The sequence below is a fragment of the Astatotilapia calliptera genome, chromosome 3, assembly GCF_900246225.1.
Source record: "Astatotilapia calliptera chromosome 3, fAstCal1.2, whole genome shotgun sequence".
NCBI classification, from domain to species: domain Eukaryota; kingdom Metazoa; phylum Chordata; class Actinopteri; order Cichliformes; family Cichlidae; genus Astatotilapia; species Astatotilapia calliptera.
The window spans coordinates 44892629-44911542 of NC_039304.1; the positions used below are offsets into that span (position 1 = coordinate 44892629).

The 18914-nt window shown below is 41.5% G+C and overlaps 2 protein-coding genes and 1 long non-coding RNA gene across 3 annotated transcripts in view; all 3 read right to left on the minus strand.

Annotated features, from left to right (window-relative positions):
* Positions 1–2834: 2834 nt before the first annotated feature.
* On the minus strand, positions 2835–3931 carry LOC113011294 (uncharacterized). The gene is made up of 3 exons (XR_003270510.1): positions 3784–3931; positions 3471–3569; positions 2835–2961 (listed from the first exon to the last, which is right to left on the minus strand). It is a non-coding gene; the product is annotated as an uncharacterized LOC113011294 (long non-coding RNA).
* A 98-nt stretch (positions 3932–4029) lies between these two features.
* On the minus strand, positions 4030–4852 carry LOC113010818 (Fc receptor-like B; the record flags this gene model as incomplete). The annotated part of the gene is made up of 3 exons (XM_026150044.1): positions 4734–4852; positions 4348–4611; positions 4030–4268 (listed from the first exon to the last, which is right to left on the minus strand). Coding segments are annotated over exons 1-3 (579 nt in total), but the record flags the coding sequence as incomplete, so codon positions are not given.
* A 5744-nt stretch (positions 4853–10596) lies between these two features.
* Positions 10597–18914, minus strand: part of LOC113015028 (neural cell adhesion molecule 2-like) — a 339210-nt gene continuing 330892 nt past the window's right edge. Inside the window, exons 10-11 of the mRNA XM_026156929.1 lie at positions 11491–11823; positions 10597–11252 (exon numbers count right to left, since the gene is read on the minus strand). Of these exons, the coding sequence (XP_026012714.1) occupies positions 11053–11252; positions 11491–11823 (533 nt within the window). The 3' untranslated portion in view covers positions 10597–11052. The remainder of the gene's footprint in view (positions 11253–11490; positions 11824–18914) is intronic.

Below are 18914 nucleotides of genomic sequence, written 5' to 3' on the forward strand. Positions count from 1 at the left end.
CACACTCCACGAATCCCGTGGATGATTCACTTCCTTATATCTGTTTGAATCAGGTACCGAAGCAGTTACGTGCGTAATGAAGCTTCGGACGTCACTGGTCACGTGACTTTTGCCAAACGAAGCAAGCCTCGACACAGTGCTTCTGAACCAGTGTGTTGTTTTTTTCAACACACGCTCCGGAGCGTCAGCTTCAAGCGGGCCATCACTAGTTCTGTGGGGTTTCTGTGTTGTCAGGAGACTTTGTTGGTAGGCAAATTGTTCCTGGGTGAGGAACCAGACAAAGACAAGTGGATGACCACAAAGCTGCCATCTCTTTTAAATTAGAACTGACAAACTTCCCCACAGACCACAAAGCACGCATGATCACACTTTTATTAGCCTGAGCAGAAGTGAACAACAGGAAGGAGCTGCTGTGGTTTCACATGCAGAACTTCAGAAGAGTCAGAATGATATTTTATACTAGAAGACATTTGCTTTGTTTAGTCTGTCTCATATCAACAAATAAATCTCAATAATCCTGCTGATAACTTGTGTGGGGAGATGAGCCACATTTGGACATTGAGCTGGTTTATTGTTCTGAAATTGCACCAGACAAATCCTTCATCACCACATGAATGCACACTATGTTTTTGACTACATGACAGGGTTAGTCGTCCAATAACTATTAATTATGTTTCAGTAAAAAATATTTTTCATAATTTTTTCTTTTAAGTTAGAGACAAGTTTAGAAATAAACACCATCTAATACTAATTCTTTGCAAGCTCCTTTGACCATCTAATACACCATTTTTTTAAACCATGAATTTGAAGCAGCGATAATTATCGTGAATTATTTTTTTTATGTGCACTGAAATGAAGGAATTTACAGACTTTAATAATGTTGCCTTTATTAAAGTCATGAAAACAACTGAGAACAGATTCCACAACCATGACTGTATTTTGTAGTGATGAATCATTGATGTTATTAAAAAAGGACAGAGGTTCCCAACACATTTTAAATGACATTCAACAGTCATTTTGTGCGAGATTTGCTAACCTGAGTAATAGTGAGGAAGTCTCATGTGAGAACAAACTGAACTACATCAATATCAAACTGAGTCTGAACTGTTCTCCATTTAAAGTCTTGATACACGCTCAATCCTCCAGGTGGGGAAAGTTTCTGTGATCTCAATTTAAAGGTTGCTAGTCTTTATCCAGCAACCCTGTAAGGTAATGAGCTCCTCCAGTGGGTTGCCATGGGTACACTGTTTGTGAGATCAGGTTTTGCAGACACACACTGAAACCATACTTCCTTGGACCAACACAAACTATTCTGCTAACAAAGAAATGAAAAATATTGCCGTCTTTATATCCCTAGCTGCAAAAACATTTCTCACCCTCAGGTGCTCGGTTCTGACACGTGTAACAACCAAACTCAGGACCAGTGACATAAACACCCCCAACTGACCTCTTGATAAATATTATAATGTAGCTACATAAGAGCTGCTACTTAATCTAGCTCTATGTCTTTAGCTTGCTAGTGAGAAACTGATTCAAGTGCCCTCTAGTTTATCTGTAGCAATGTGACAACCCACCGTGGTCTACCCTAATCAATATAAAATAAATTGGACAAATCATAGTGAGAAACCCTCCTATCATGCTCAGGGTCATTTTGACCCTGCTGAATTAGAACTGATATTTCACATGTGGTGGGAGGGAATTTCCTGCAAGGACGTTGACAGCTCGTACAAAATTAGGGAGTAGCAAACTTATAAAAGCTTCCATGACATCCCTCTATCTAAATTACTACTCTTGGTGTATTGTGTACTCTGTAATATGTGTGCTGTCTCAAAAAGTGTCATCTGGGAAAAGCTTCACTGTCAATCAGGTTTTGGCACAACTCTTTGACGGTGAAAGTCACATAGACGAGAATGTGTCAGAGACGGAGGATTGTGAATTCTAATCTAATGAGAATGAGAGTGTTGGCCCTCCTGTTGTCTCTCAATCATCAGCATACACAATGCCTTCCAAAAATGGAAAGATAATATGGTCCCTTTCCCAACTTTAAACAACAGTGGAGACTTAGTGCTTCTAATATTATCAAAATGGTTCCAGTCCCCACCAGGTATGCAGTCAGCCATGTTGAGGACCTCAAGTCATCATTTGAGATCTTTATGACACCATCGATTAAAAATACTGTCCTTCGGATGACAAATTTAGAGGGGAGGTGTGTATATGGGGACAGTTGGAAAGACCTGGCCAAAAGAGTGATGGTTGATTTGGCTGAAGGACTGCGTGTGCATAATTTCACATGCAATTTTTTTTTTTGTATCATGCCTTGGATGAGGAATTGCTCAAAAGGAAGTTTACCATGTTAGGGATAGTGAGAAAGAACAAGCCTGAGCTTCCTTCTGAACTTCTTGCTGTCAAGAGCAGGAAGGTAACATCTTCAGCGTTTGCCTTCACTGAAAAAGCAACTCTAGTCTCCTATTGGCTCAAGAAAAGGAAAAATGTCCTGCTGTTCAGCACGATGCACAAACAGAGTCGAGGACGATTTTCCTGGAGCAGCTTGGTAATACTCTGGTGAAACCTCATATTGAGAGAAAAGGGGCGCCATCTGAGAGCATCAACCACTGTTGCAGCTATTCTGAGGGACGAACAGACAAATACAAACAGCCCAACTTCTCCAATGCTAAAAACCATGGGCAGGAAATATGGAAGGTGCAGGTTTGTCCCAAAAGAAATGATTCTAAGACTAGCACAATGGAAGAAATACGCCTGCAAGGAGCATTCACACACTTTCTGCACAACAGAGGGTGTGTACAAAAAAAAACTTAATTGTTGGACAAGAACTGTTACATATTCTGACTATTTTACTGATGTTTTCACAATTTTCTGTTTCACAAACGGTTGAATTTCACCACAAAAACACACATAAAAAAACAAACAAACAGAAGAGCTCTGCCATTGCCGATCTCAAGCCTGGATAAGAAAAGAGGAGGGGTGAGTGAAAGTGATGTCGTGGTGATACAACAAAGGGTCCTGGGTCACAAGAAAACAGGATTCATTCTAAAGGACATGGATGGACACATAAAATAAAAAAAACATGGATAAAAGATTTGACCTAATGGCAGTGCTGGAAAAAAGGTCATGTCATCACCAAAACCCAATAGGGTTCATCCACTTGTGGTCATTAATGTTGACAGTAATTTTGAAAAGACTTAAATGCGAACTTTTAAAGATACATTTATTCTAAATTAAAAGTTTGTCTTGATGGTGGTGCTTGAGTTTCATTAGCTAGGAGCTACTTATGTGTTCAATAAATCAACAAAGTGCTTGACGCAAACACTTGGTCAGTAATTGTATGTTGAAGGCAAATGTGTTCATAAGATTGAAGGAGAATGCTAATAACTTAGCATGTTATTATTAGCATGTAGCTTAAAGCAAAGCCTGAGTGAACCATGGCAGAGACAGAAGAAGAGCAGCTTCACCTCTCAGATTTGATTTCTTTTTCTTGTCTTTGATGATGATTTTTCCACAAGTGATGTCTTCAGTTCTCGCTGCTGAGTGGACTGTAGCTGGATCACTGTCTGCACAGCAAACACACACAGAGGACATCAGAGCAGGAATAACAGCTGATCATAAAGAAAATGATAATGTTTAAGAAGTGGAATTTTAAAAAAAGTATTAGTTTTATCTTTAGAGTTGTGGTCTGTGTGCAGAGTTTACTGTTTGTTCAGAAACAGGATGCTGGACGACTGCAGAGCTGTTAGCTTCAGTTAACCACAGAAGTCTGTGTCTCACCTTCAGGTTTCCTGTGAACACATCGTCCCACCAGCAGAACCAGTAACACCAGTAGAACCACAACACAGACTGATCCAACAGATGACAACATAGGTATGAGAGGGGAACCAGGTGGAGGTGTGGATGTAGGTGGAGGTGTGGTGGTGTGTTTGTCTAAAATAAAGCAAACACAGTCATTAAGTTGTCGTCACATTGTGAATGTTGAAAGCTGCAGAAACACAGACAGGTGAGTGTGTCACCTGTGACAGTGATCCAGCTGGATGGAGACTCTCCATGACCGCTGATGTCACACTTGTAGAGGCCTTCATCAGACCTGGAAACATGCTGGATGGTCATGTGACCTGTAGGCTGCTTCCTGATGAGGGAGCCATCTTTATAGAAAGCAGCTGGGAGGTTGGAGGGAGGGGTCTTTGTTTTACAGAGCAGAGTGACGTCATCTCCCTCCATCACAGGGAGGACAGGACTCTGCAGGATCACTGATCCACCTCAACACAGAGACAAACTACAGCATTTCATCCATTTACACACAGCTTCATCAACACTAACTCCACACACTCAGCTTACCAGTGACTGTCAGGTTAACCATGTTACTGATGGGACCCTCTCTGGACTCACACCAGTAAACTCCACTGTCCAGTGGGTACATGTAACCGATGTCACAGGAAGAACCATTTAATCTTCCCCACCCATCTCCACACTGAGTGATGTTTGGTTTGCTTGTGTTCCTCCTCAGAGTCCATCCAGCAGAGCTGTCGTCCTCCTCACAGCTCAGAGACACAAAGTCTCCTTTGAAGAACTGAGAGCTGCTGGGACTCACAGTCAGACGAGCTGTGAGGGTTAAAATAAAGATTGATTATTTGTTAGACTTTACATAGTGAAACATGAACCCAATCAGGTCATATCAGTGAGCACTTATCAGGTTTAAACTGTGACAGAAGAAGGTTACTGACCTTGGTTTGTTGTGCAGCTCAGCAGTGAGATCAGAACTAAAGAGAAATGACACTCAGGTTGGTTTGAGGTGAACATAAAGAACAACTCCACACAAACAGCTGACAAACACACAAACTCATCTCTCTCTGATATATCTGCTCGTTTTCTATTTGATTCCAGAAAAAAATTTCAGTAAAGTTTGACAAAAAAGTAAAAAAAAAAAAAAAAACTCTATCCATCCATTCGTCCTTTTCAGGGTCACGGGGGGCGCTGGAGCCTATCCCAGCTGTCATAGGGCAAGAGGCAGGGTACACCCTGGATAGGTTGCACGTCTAACACAGAGACAGACAACCATCAACCTATGAATTGATCAATCGGATTAATTAACCTATCCCCACAAGCTGCATGTTTTTGGTCGGTGGGAGGAAGCCTGAGAGAACACAAACTCCACACAGAAAGACCCCGGCCTGATTGTGGAATTGAACTAAGAACCTTATTGCTGTGCGGCAACAGTGCTAACCACCGTGCTACCGTGCTGCCTTTAAAAAAAAAAAAGTATTAACGATTGAAAAAAGAAGAAGAAAGAGCATCATTCATCCATATTCATTCATTTTTCATCTGTTTTTGAGGAAAATATGGAGTCCAGCTGTCAGTGTTTGACATGTGACATGTTACTGATCAACTGCAAGTTTTCTGTGGCAAGAAACAGATTTTAAACAGTCTCTGCTTCTTATTTAAAGATTTAAAGAGTTCTTTAAACCATCAGTATTGCTACTATAGGTGCACTGACTGCACTGTGGAGATATAGAGAAAAATGTGCACTAATTATAAGTATTACTGTCACACTGTGCAGCTGTGTTGATATGAGTGAATGATTTGATCTTTTCACTGCCTGCTGTGTTTCCTCGACTCCTGAGCAAAGATAAAGAGTCAGTTCAGACCTGCAGTTGGTCCTCGTGGTGTTTTGAACTTGAATTCAGCCTGATTTGTTTTTCATGTCTTCTCCTCCATCATCAGTTATCAGGAGAGCAGACAGTCAAAGTACAAGAATTCAAACAAACACAGAGATTCTACTTACAGAGCAGACACAGCACAGATGTTTCCTTCATCGTCCTTCTCACTCATTTGAGCTTCTTTTCATTTCTGTCACTGACACCAAGTAAAGCCCGCCCTCTTCCTCTGAGCACCAGCTTTCTATTGGTTCAAATAGAGTTAGTGGTTAGTGTGTGTGTGTGTGTGTGTGTGTGTGTGTGTGTGTGTGTGTGTGTGTGTGTGTGTACGTCCCCCTCAGTGAGAGAGGCAGATATGAGCTGAAACACAGGAATCAAACCAGTGACGCTGCTGTTATGGAGCTGAACTGGAACCATTCAGACACTGAGGCCCTCTGAACACATTTTAATTACAGCTGTGCAGAGACACACTGATGACTGACTGGAACACTATGATTCACATTTTACATTAACACCATCCTCACACATGGTTTACATATGGCCACTAGAGGGAGATGTTGGACTTTAAACACTAACATGGATACAAGCAGATCATCAGCTGATGACTCCTCCCACTCTGCTTGTTTCTTCCTTTCCTCTTTCTCATTTCCCATCTTGCATCCTTGATTCTTCTCTTCGTGTTTTTCAGGATTTTCTTGTTTCTCCAATTTGTCTCTGTGAAATGAATGGACCCCACTCAGCCTCAGGTAATAATAATAATAATAATAATAATAATACATTTTATTTAAATAGCGCCTTTCAAGGCACCCAAGGACACTGTACAACAGATAAAAACTGGAAATATACACAATGATAAAAATAGAAGATAAAAGTTAAAACAGACAGAAATTTAAGAATAGGCAATTTTAAACAGATGAGTTTTGAGGGTGGACTTAAAAAGAGAGAATGAACTAATATTTCTGAGGTCCGGGGGTAGGGAATTCCAAAGTCGAGGGGCAGAGCAGCTAAAGGCCCTCCCTCCCATTGTGATCAGACGAGCAGAGGGAACAGAGAGAGAAAGAGAAGGAGGTGGCAGTTTTGTTGTTTTATTAGGACAATACATCCTTTTTTTATGTTGGGAGGTCAGCTTTTCAGCTGCTTCTCCACTCCTAACTCAGCTGCTCTCTCGAGCCCCTGTGTCATTGAAATAGGGACAGTCTGATTACTGAGTGGCAGCAATTGCCCCGCCAGCCACCCTGGCACTTGAGCCCACTGCACCACCTCCTCCATGGCAGTGGAGCCAGAGACCAACTAACCCCTACCACAGTCCCCTTGTCTCCTCTGTTTCCTGCCTTTGACCTGATTGCCTTTCATTTAAAATAGATACAACATCTTGACATCCTCATATTTTAAACCTTCTTTTAAAGTTGACAAAACTCCATCATGAACAGTTTTGTTAAAGTCCACATACAGGAGCATCTTATGATGTCAGGTGTAACAGAGATAATGACGTGTTTCATATTTAGAGACATTTTTAAATCATTTCACAGCATAAATCAGTGTGACAGATGTCAGAGCTCACTCACAGGAGTCCTCCCTCCATGGTCTGTATATTCCAGCTGTGGCCACGCCCTTTCTACCTGAAGGTAAAAAGACACCTAAAGGATCCACCTTTGCATGATTCCAGCTCTTCCTGCAGCCTCCTCTCTCCTTCTGCCAGGAAGTCTGAGCTCCAGTTTCAGTGAGACTCTTGACTGTATCTAGATGTTACTGATTAGCATGTAGTGATGGTCCGCTTGAAGCTGACGCTCCGGTGCGTGTGTCAAAAAAATCAACACACTGCTTCAGAAGCACTGTGTTGAAGCTTGATTCGTTTGGCCAGAGTCACGTGATCAGTGACGTCCGAAGCTTCATTTAGAACCTAACTGCTTCGGTATCTGATTCAATGGTTTATAAGGAAGCGAATCATTCGTGGAGTGTTTTGATGGTGACAGCGAACCACTGATCATTCTACTGAGAGATTTGGAGCCAGCGAGGGATAGAGGAGGTTCTGTTGTGTGGGAGAATTTTGAGTTGATTTTTGTCAATCGGGTGGGTTTTACAGCTTTGTGTTCTGGCCGTTTACTTTTGTTTTGTGCGTGTTTATTATATCTGAAAACGGGAAAAAGGTAAAATGTCAAACATCTGCTTCCATAATATAAATATCATTAAATAACTTTAGAAAAACTTCCACTTGATTCTTTACATGTAATGTTGTAAAAATATATTTTTTATTGTTCAATTAATCTGAAAATGTTAGTCTGCCAAATGTGCAGCAATTTCATTTATTTATTCTCTTTAGCTGATAGTTTGTGGGGCCCAGGTAGACTGTATAACTGCATCTCTACCAGATTCTCTACACTCCAGCCTCCTCTGGGCCATGTGAAGGGAGGAGAAATTATCTCCACGAAAAGGAACAGGTTCGGCCATCGCACATTAGAACAAATTCTCTTTTTAAATAAAAATGGAAAAGGGTTACTTTAAATGCATCATGTTTTTAATTTGCAAGTTCATAAGCATTTTGCTTTTCCATTTCTCAATCAATTCTACCCCCAGGTAAAAATATGTCTAATATAATATTATTTATAAATACACCCGTCTAGCGATTAAATGCATACGTGCATGGAGGCAAGACCTCAAATTCAAATTCAAATTCAAATTTTATTTGTCACGTACAGTCACACACAGTACGATATGCAGTGAAATGCTTAGACAACTGCTCGTGACCTAAAGAAAAAACAGAAAAGGCTATGAATAAGATAGGAAATAAATATGAAAAATTAAAAAGGGTAAATTTAACTAGGAAGGAATAAAATATAAATTAAGGTTAAAAATGAAATAGCTGTACAACACAAATTAGAATGAACGGTAAATTTAACTGGGAAAGAATAAGATAAAATATATAAATTAAAGTTGAAAATAAAATAACTGTACAACAAAATACACAATATAGAACTATATAAGAATGTATGAAGAAATATAAATAAATAAATACACAATAACAGCAGCTGCACAAGTATTAACTGGAAATGAAGAATATAGTGACCAGTGTTGTGCAGTCCACATTATGTCTTGTGCAGTGCAAATATGCTTAAAGTGATTTAAGTGATGAAGTGAAAACAAAGTCCAGAATGTCCAGTGTGTGTGTAAGAACTGTATGTGTGGGTCAGTACTGTGTGGTGGTGTGATTGAGAGACCGTATCGCCTGCGGGAAGAAGCTCCTCCTCAGTCTCTCTGTGTTGGTCTTCAGGGAGCGGAATCGCTTTCCTGACCTCACAGCAGAAGCATACTGCATAATGTGTTGTACATTATTATATGTAACGTGGTATTTTTCAATTATTGTATTTACCAACATCAAGAAGTCACAAGCAAAGAAAGACCACACCATGGTGCATATTTAAACAAGGAGAGTTTACTGGTCAAAACTATTTATTGAACAAATAAAACACATTTTCTTAACCACCAAAAAAATACACGTTCAAAGCAACACAACAGCGGCCCAATATCAGACAGGATTCCACTCTGTAGAGTGGGCAATCATAATGAAGCGGTTGGTTTTATTTTGTGGATTCAAGCTGCTCTTCATATTTTTGGCCACCAGATGTCACCAGAGAGGACTGTGTTGAAAAGCTTCGAGTAATGAACCGTTTTTCAATACAAGCTTCAGTGCTTCAGAAAGCTTCATTTGGCCATCACTACTAGCATGTATCCCGCAAGGAAACCCACCAGAAGCCTCTCCCACTTGCACTGTGCTCCTGCAGCTTATATTACCTCTGGAGGGTAATTGGTGGTAAATGAGGGCAGATGAGCAGCAGGTGTGTCCTAAAGGAGAAGGCAGGGGCAGAGAGAGACAAGGGGAGGGACAAGAAAGAAGGAGGAGGAGAGGAAGAGGACAACACCACGCCCACACACTGCCACAGCCTCACAGGATGTAACACCTCAGTATATGAGAAAAATCCACAGTGTTATTAACAAACACACAGAGACATCAAATCTACATTTAAATCTGTGGTGACATGTGACATGATAAACTTCACATGATTTATCTTCTCTGCCAATGACACAAATTAAAAAAGGAATAATTTAAAGTGAAGAAACGAGCACAGCATCCCAGGCTGAAAAGATGGTCTCCAAACTGATGGTTCACAATCCTTTTATTGAACAGCCTTGAATGTGATCCGTAAAAGCTAGAAAATGTACACAATAAAATTACCATTGGTAACTCAAACCTTTAACCTTTTTCTTTATTAACCCTTTAAGACCTACCATAGAACCAAGTCCACCAGAGCTTATATTATATTTTTACATGCTGTGGAGCCATTTTTGGGAGCATTTCAAGTTGCTATACATCAATACAACCATTACAGCCTTAATTTTAATAATATGTATGCATTAAGTGTACAGTAATTACATAAATTGCAAAAAAGTGCAATAAACTACAAAAAAATTGAACATCGTTTTTGTTTTTTTAACATATATTTCTAGTTAGAGAAATTTAAGAGGCTTATCCCTCAAAACTGTAAATACAAAAAAGTTGCACAAAATAGTTTCCCACCACAGGAAATTTATTTTAAGTGTCTTCATAGTTTTATTTGAGATACACCAATTTTTATACACTGCAGGAAAAACGAAAATAAATATTATAATGCAAATTTGCAAAAGAAACAGCATATGCATCAAAATAAACTATTTCCAGCAGTGCAATATGAGTCCTAAGCATCCCAGAAACGACACAGAAAGTCATAAAGTCAAACATCATAACTTTTAAAAAGACCAGTATAGGCTCATGAGGCCCTGATGGTAAAAAACTACATTTCCGCGAAAATGACATCACTTCCTGTTTTGGGCAGGTCATGGCGGACATGCGGTAGTTTGCACTGATGGACGTAGGAAGTGTTACAAACAGCTGATCGGATCGGTGGGGGGGGCGCGCCCAGGACGCCAAACAGGCTAGGACCGCCACTGCATGCAGAGAACAACATGAACACCATGATAAACATTTAACTGGCTGTGAACAAGAAGGTGAAGCAAAGCTGATGATCTGAGGATAAAAGTGAATGTCTGAGAGAGACAATAGAGAGGCTGAGCACACACACTACAATATGTCTTTGCAAACACATTTGATTGTGTGATTACAGAGACACACGGAAACATTTCACTTACAGTTTTGGTCATTTTGTAATTTAATAAATATCACTGTGTGGATTCTGCTTAAGCAGCCATTAAAGATAAAACTGAAATAAACATACAGTGCTGTGGGCCTGCTGTCTGTGCTCAGTTCTTCTGTTTCTGCAGGATTTTAAACACTGACAACACCCAGGACTCTGAACAGCAGCAACAGACTCAAAGCTGGAAAAAACCTCTGAGACATTTAAACCTTCTGCAGGTCAACAGGAGGCTGGTTTGTTTCCTCACTCTGCTGCTGTTGTCTACATCTGTAGATACAAAAACCAACAAGAAGCACAAAAACTGAGAGACTTGCTATTAGTCCATGCCTCCCTCTGCTGACCCCATCTTGCTTCTTCCCTCCATATTTGTTGTCTCCATCCTTCTCTTGTCCTCCTGTCTGACCTGCAGGTGAGAAACAGGTGTGAGGTGTCAGCTGTCAGGTAGGTAATGAGTGAAGAACAGAACAGAATCCATTTCCTCTTCAAACTGCTGTCAGACATTATCTACTGCACTCTGATCACATCACTCAGACCAGCTGCTTTCTACAAAGTCTCATCAACAACATCTTTAGAAACAAACATCAACAACCAGGAAGCAGCTTCACCTCTGATCACACACACACTCAACTCTACTCACTCACCAGGAGGAACAACATGAAGGTGGATGATGCTGATGCGCTTCAAATACTTTGTTCCTATCTGGACAACACGACACTCGTATGTTCCAGTGTCATTAATCGTCACATTCTTCAGAATCAAAGACACGTCTCCATCCTTCATTTCTCTGTCCAGAAGATCCACCCGGTTCTTAAAAGATGGATGCTGGTTTTCTGGAACAAAGTAATCATCCCGGTACAAAAGCACATATTCAGCTCCCAGGTCAGCTCTGCTCCACTTTACAATTATGTTGTTGTTTGGAGCTTGACATGTCAGAGTGACGTCCTGTCCAGATGCAGCTGTGATGTTTTTCTGGGCTGAAAGAGGAAACAACACAGAGCAGAGAGGTTAAAGGTCAAAGTACAACTGTTCATTTCTACAGCAGCCAATCAGAGAGCACTGAGCTGGAGAAAAGTAAACATTACATAGGAGAGACTAAACTACATTTATTTATTATGTAACTAGTTCAAATTTTTTATTCGCCACATGCAGTGACAGGTTGCCCTGCAGTGGAATGAACCCGCCCCCCGACCTTACACACACAACACAGACATCACATGGGGATACAAGTCAGAGAACGGTTGCATTACAGAAAACCACTGAAATGTACACTACAATGGGGAAAGTACAAGAAGAAAAAAAGAGACCTCTACTCATGCTGGGCTACAGGAGGACAGCATGAGAACAGGAAACCAAAAAAAACCTCCTCTGCACAGAAAAGCACATAAATGTCCACAGCACAACATTATAGAGCACGTGACCAGCAACAGGGTTGGGTAGGGGATAAGGCGTAATCCCAGGCAACACAGCAGCCATCCTGCCACTGTGCCGACTCTCCAGCGCGGGCCCAGACCCGCCTCGTGTTCCCTCGTGTTCCCGTGTTCTTTTATGCGAGCAGCTCAGGAGAATTTCAAAGCTGTTCTTTAACACTCCGACACTGGTCTCTCGATCTCCCGTTGGAGAGCCGCGAGCCTCCCCATGATGGTATCAAACTTCTGTTCCGTGGTGTTGTCATTCTTTTGATTCTGAGACCCCACAACTGCAGTGAGCCGTTCTGCAATGTGATCCAACTTTCGCTCAAGGGTGTCTGCACGGACCGCCGGGGAAGACCGTGTGTAGTGAGTGGAGGACCCAAGAGCAAACAGAGGTGAGGACACAAAACCGGACTTAACAGAAGGCGAGCCTTTATTTAGGGCCGAAAACTTAAGGAACAAGGCAGCAAAGCAACTGAGGGAAAACCTGAACATAGACTGGGAAAACTATGGCTAAACAAAGTACAAACTAGGACTAGTTAAGGCTGGGAAACTATGACAAGGGGTAGGGGAGATAACACAGACGACGCGACGCAGACTACATGAAACACAGAGACTAAATACACATGAGGGATGATCAGGGGAAGTGGCCACACATGGGATCACAGCTGACACACATGAACCTAACGACAGGACAGGAGGGTGCAACTGAATACACTGACAATGAATACAGACTTACAAAGTAAAACAGGAAACATGGAAATTAGACATGACAAGAACTTAACATAACCACGCATACAGGACTCATGACCCAGGGAAACTTAGTACAGGGGAGATGACATAACTGACAGCATGAACTTGACAGTACAAGACACACAGACATAAACACACGAAGGGCAAGGGAGACATTGCGGACGACACAACGGTGGTGGGTCTCATTAGCAACAGGGATGAGACCGACTACAGAAGTGAGGTGAGACGCCTGGCCACGTGGTGTGCTGACAACAATCTCTCTCTGAATGTGGAGAAGACGAAGGAGATTGTTGTGGACTTCAGGAGAATGCACACCCAACATGCTCCTCTGACCATTGACGGAGCGTCTGTGGAGAGAGTGAGCAGCACCAAGTTCTTGGGTGTGCACATCACAGAGGATCTCTCCTGGACGTACAACACCACAGCACTGGCCAAGAAATCACAGCAGCGTCTCTTCTTTCTCCGCAAACTAAGAAGAGCAGGAGCACCAGCCCCCATCATGTACACTTTCTACAGAGGCACCATCGAGAGCATCCTGTCGAGCTGCATCACTGTGTGGTTTGGAGCCTGCAATGCGTCCTGCCATAGAACCCTCCAACGCATAGTGAGAGCTGCAGAGAGGATCATTGGTGTCTCTCTCCCCTCCCTCCAGGACATTTACAGCACCCGTCTCACTAAAAAAGCCCTTTGCATAGCGGCTGATCCCACGCACCCAATGCAAAGCTTCTTCAAGCTGCTGCCGTCGGGGAGGAGACTGCGGAGTCTCCAGGCCAGGACCAGCAGACTGAAGGACAGCTTCATCCATCAGGCTGTCAGGAAGCTTAACTCCCTCCCGATTCTGCCCCCTCTCCCCTCTCTCCTCCACGGTCTCACTGAACTCTGTCACACACACACAAACACACACACTGACTCACTCACTGGCCTGCACCAGTTACCAGTCACTTTGTGGAGCATTGGACTGCCATTACCTCATAAGACTTTGTTATTACACTTTCTCTTACCGTACATTACTAAATCTCCATTTGCACTATTTGCCTATTTGCACTACTCTGCCTGGTTTACACTCAATGTCACTTACCCATTATATTGTATATTGTATAGCTTTCTTGTTATATGTAAAATTGTATTTATTTAAATTTTTACTTTTTAATTATTTTACTTGCATTTTTAATCACTTTTATATTTAAATATATTTAAATGTTCATTTGCTATTTATCTAGGGATTGAGAGTAACGCAATTTCTATTCTCTGTATGTCCTGTACATGTGGCAGAATCGACAAATAAAGTTGACTTTGACTTTGACTTTGACTTAATGCAAGGGTAATATATACAAATGGCTGGACTACCTTAGAGAACCTAAACAAACAATAAACATCAAAATAGGCTAAACATAACACACTGGGTCACACGACCCAGGACCATGACAGGTGTCATTGTGAGCAGGCCCCTCTCTGATGTATCCCACCATATGCTCAATGGTGTTAGTTTGAGTCTTCACGGCAGCTGTAAGCGTCTCCAAGGTGTTAACCATGCTGCGTTCGGTGTGAGAGGTCGCGCCTCGTCCCATCACTTCAGTTCCAGCGGTCAGCCTTGGGGGGGTTTGACCAGCTGGTTTCGCTCTCTTATTTCTCCGATAAGTCAGGGCCAAGCCAGCTTCGATCAGCAAGAACCCTGTTATCATGGTTCCGAATCATCTACTCAGTCATTTGCTTCATTCACCCATGCACTTTTTTCTATGTCAGTCATTTCTATCTAACACACATTCACACCCTCATGGATGCACCAGAGAGCAACTTGACGTTAGTATTTTGCTCAAGAAAATTTTGCCACGCAGACTGAAGAAAACAGGGATTAAACCAACAACAAGTAGGTGACCCGCTCTATCACCTGAGGTACAGCCACCCCCTTCTTTAAGTATTTATGTCTTCAGCTCTAGACACACTGACAGTAATATTTGATCAGTGTGACCAGTGACAGCAGGTTATGGTTCACTGAGTTCACTTAAAGCTGCAAACAGATTGGACAGACAGTCCAGTTTAATTTGATGCGTTTTAAATAAAATAAAATAAAATATACTGTTTGATGGGCAGCACAGTGGTTGCACACTGTTGCATCATGGGAGGAAAAAGGTCCGGCTTCCTCCTACAGTCCAAAGACATGCACTCAGTGGGGTTCGGTTAACTGAAGATTCTAAATTGTCCATATGGTGTCTGTCTGTGTTAGCCCTGAGATAGACTGGTGGCTGGTCCAGGGCGTACCCTGCCTCTCGCCCTATGACAGCTGGGATAGGCTCCAGCCTGCACAACCCTGATAGAGTATGGATAAATATATTGATAGCTAAAGGTAACTAGCTTGTTGTATAGAATTGCATTTTTAATAATAATGGATTGCATTTATATAGCACTTTTAGGACCCTCAAGTGCTTTACAATTCCACCATTCATTCACTCTCACATTCACTCACTGATGGAGGCAAGCTACAGTTGTAGCCACAGCTGCGAGGGGCAGACTGATAGAAGCGAGGCTGCCATATCACGCCATCGGCTCCTCTGGGGACAAAACGACCGAGACTGTCCGAGCCAGGGCTCGAACCGGCAACCTTCCAATTACAAGACCAACTGCCAACTCTGGGCCGTGATCGCCCTAGTCATTTTGAGTCTTACGTTACATTACTAGACCAGTGATTCAATCATGTGTATACCATGACGATTTTAGTTAAATGATATGGAGTACAAATAATATTTGCATAAAAAATATATATAATTACAATTAGTACAATCAGAAAATGACACGAGAGAAATAGTACATGTACATAAACATGTACTTAAATACTAATGTATACTCGGTCGTTGTTTCTTTGGGCAAGACACTTCACCCATTGCCTACTGGTGGTGGTCAGAGCACCCTGTGGCGCCAGCCTCGCCTATGTCAGTGCGCCCCAGGGCAGCTGTGGCTACAATGTAGCTTGCCGTCACCAGTGTGTGAATGTCTGTGTGAATGATTGAATGTAGTGTAAACCAGCGTCCCCAACCTTTTGTGTGCCATGGACCGGTTTATGCCCGACAATATTTTCACGGACTGCCCTTTAAGGTGTCGCGGATAAATACAACAAAATAAAACTAGTACCGGTACGGAAAAAAAGAAGATTTATTCATAACACACATGAAAAGACCCAGGAAAACCAAGTTAACGATAAAAACAATAACAAAATAACGCTGAAAACCAATAAAAACCCTGAAAACCATACATTTCAAACCCGAGCCTCAACTCTCGCGCCCAGTACGAAACGACTCACGGACCGGTACTGAGGCCCGGGGGTTGGGGACCGCTGGTGTAAAGCACTTTGGGGCCCATAGGGACTAGTAAAGCGCTATACAAAATACAGGCCATTTACCATTTAATGTATAATAAGTATACAGTATGTACTTTCTTACATGTCAAGATTATGTTTTATCTTGTCTGACAGGAATCTGATTCCATATAAAGGATTTCACCTTAAAGCAGTGCTGCTAACTGATTAGCATTATCACACCGGCCAACAAACTGAATCAATTTGAAAATTATTCTTTAATATTAAGTTAAACAGAGTCAAACTCAGTTTAGTTTCTAACAGTTAAATCTCACCTGCAGAGACGAACAGGACAAACATCAGCGTGGAGCAGAGCGACGCAGTTACAGCAGACATGTCCGTGTTCTCTGTTTCTGCTGATCTGACTCTTAGTTTGTTCTGAGTCTGTTGGTATTTTCACTGAACAACTGAACCTGAGTCTAAACCTGAATACTAGTTTAAATTTAAGGTTTAACTAAAGATCAAAATTTGCCTTATGGCCGTTCGATCGATCTCAAAATGTCTGACTGTGAACTTAAGGAAGTTAAGCCACGTAACGTTGTGACGTGTTATGTTGTGACGTGTTACGTTGTGACGTGTTACTTTGTGATGTGTTACGTTGGACCGTATGCAGATCATAAAGTCCATTGTTAAAAAAGAGTTCACAAAATATAAAATATATAAAATCTAAAGCAGGTCTGAGAGTTTAACAGGTTCAGTTGTTAAATGATCTCCACATCATCTATCATCAGGTACTATGACTAAAGGCCATCTGTTAATCCAGAACATTAACATTAACAATCTTTTAATCTACTCAATCTCACAGACTTCAGTCAACCTGTCAGATTACCTAAAAGACTGAAAGACGTCATTTTAAACACTTACTGTTGTTCTGAAGGATCTGAAACCCTCAAACTGTCTTCTGATCATCAGGATGGAAGAAAAATCCATATAAAGATAAAAAAAAAAAAAGTGTGAGGCTGGTATAATCCATCTGCTTTCTCTGTAGGTCAAAAGAAACTACTTAAGGTTTATTCAACAAAAGCATTTTTTACAGTAAACAATTCAAAGATAAAAGACAAAATGTAACAAGTTAATCTGTGTGTAAACTCCACTCTGTACGACAAAAACTGAACAAACGTGCTAATATTTCCCTTTTACATCCCATTTTTACAGATACATCTTCTGACATTCACATTGTCTAACATGACAGTCGTGTTTAAGTACAAGGAACTGAACATGTAGATGTTTAGAGACAACCGTCAACTCTGTCTGTCAGTGAATTGAAATGAACTTGTCCTAATGAATAAAAAGTCAAAAGTCATGACCTCCTGTGTGGCTGTTCTGGAGAACTTTGTCCACCTTTGATTGTCTTTAAGTTGTGTTGGAGCCACAGAGAGCAAATCTCTGTTCTTTATGGAGAAGTAGTGAAGCTGTTTGGACTTTTCTATGAAACATCAGTGCAGGAGTCTCTCAGTACATCTGTTTACAGTGAGGGACAAAGAAGCAGCAGAAAACATGGAAAAGACGAGCAGCAGCAAATACTCTGCAGGGAGAGAGCATGCCGCTGCTGCAGCACTTCCCGGAAATCACATGACTTCATACTCTTCAGTTGTTGATCTGATTATTTGTTCTTTTGTGATATTGAGGATTTTTTGTTTCCTGTTGTTTTATTTTGGTCTGTTCTTCCTTGTATCTCATGTCTAGTTCTACTTCCTCTGTCTCTGTGATTGGCTCAGCTGTGCTCCCACATGTTGTCTCAGTCTTTCTTGCTCTTTGTTGTTCTCTCTCACAGCTGTGTCCCATGAAGGTTACAATTTAAGATGGTGATGAGAAGATGACGCCTCATGGAGTGTGTGGCACATTCACTTTACTCTGTCAACACTGTGTTGGAGTGACACTGAAGTACACCATCTGTTGGATTAAATAATCATTGCAGACAACCTGGATAAAGAGTGAACTAAAGTCATTCATTCTGACAGCTCTGTACCGTGTGTGGGTTTGAAATCAGCCCTGATGGCTCGTGTAACGTCTGCTTGTAGATCAGCTGATCACAGCCTGGAAGCAGCTGGAGCTCACATAACAAATCATTCTGACTTATTTTATTATTCCATGCTGTACCTCCTTTTTTACTTTTTCTTCCTCTCAAAGTGTCTGGTTATCAGTAATTATCTATAATTTACTGAATAATATGTGGAATATAAAGCAGAAGCTGTGGATGACTTACTGTAGTCAGTTCAGGAGAATCCTCAGAGTTTCTGCTCCTCATCATGATGGAAACATGAAAACATGTTGATGCTCTTTGAGCTGGAATCAGTCCAAAGCAGCCGTGAGTGTGAACCAACAGACATCATTATAATAACTCTGACACGAATCCTGATAGAAATCCTGCTCACTGACCTCTCTAACTGTAACTCTGTCACTGACACATCTGCCAACATCTGTTCCTGTAACAGCTCAGAGGAGGAGTTCAGCTCTTTCTCTCAGATTATTATCAGGACAGTCAGAACAGGAGCAGAGTTTTGGTAAATGTGGCTGAAAGCACTGTGAAGTCATGCAAATACCAAACCTGAAA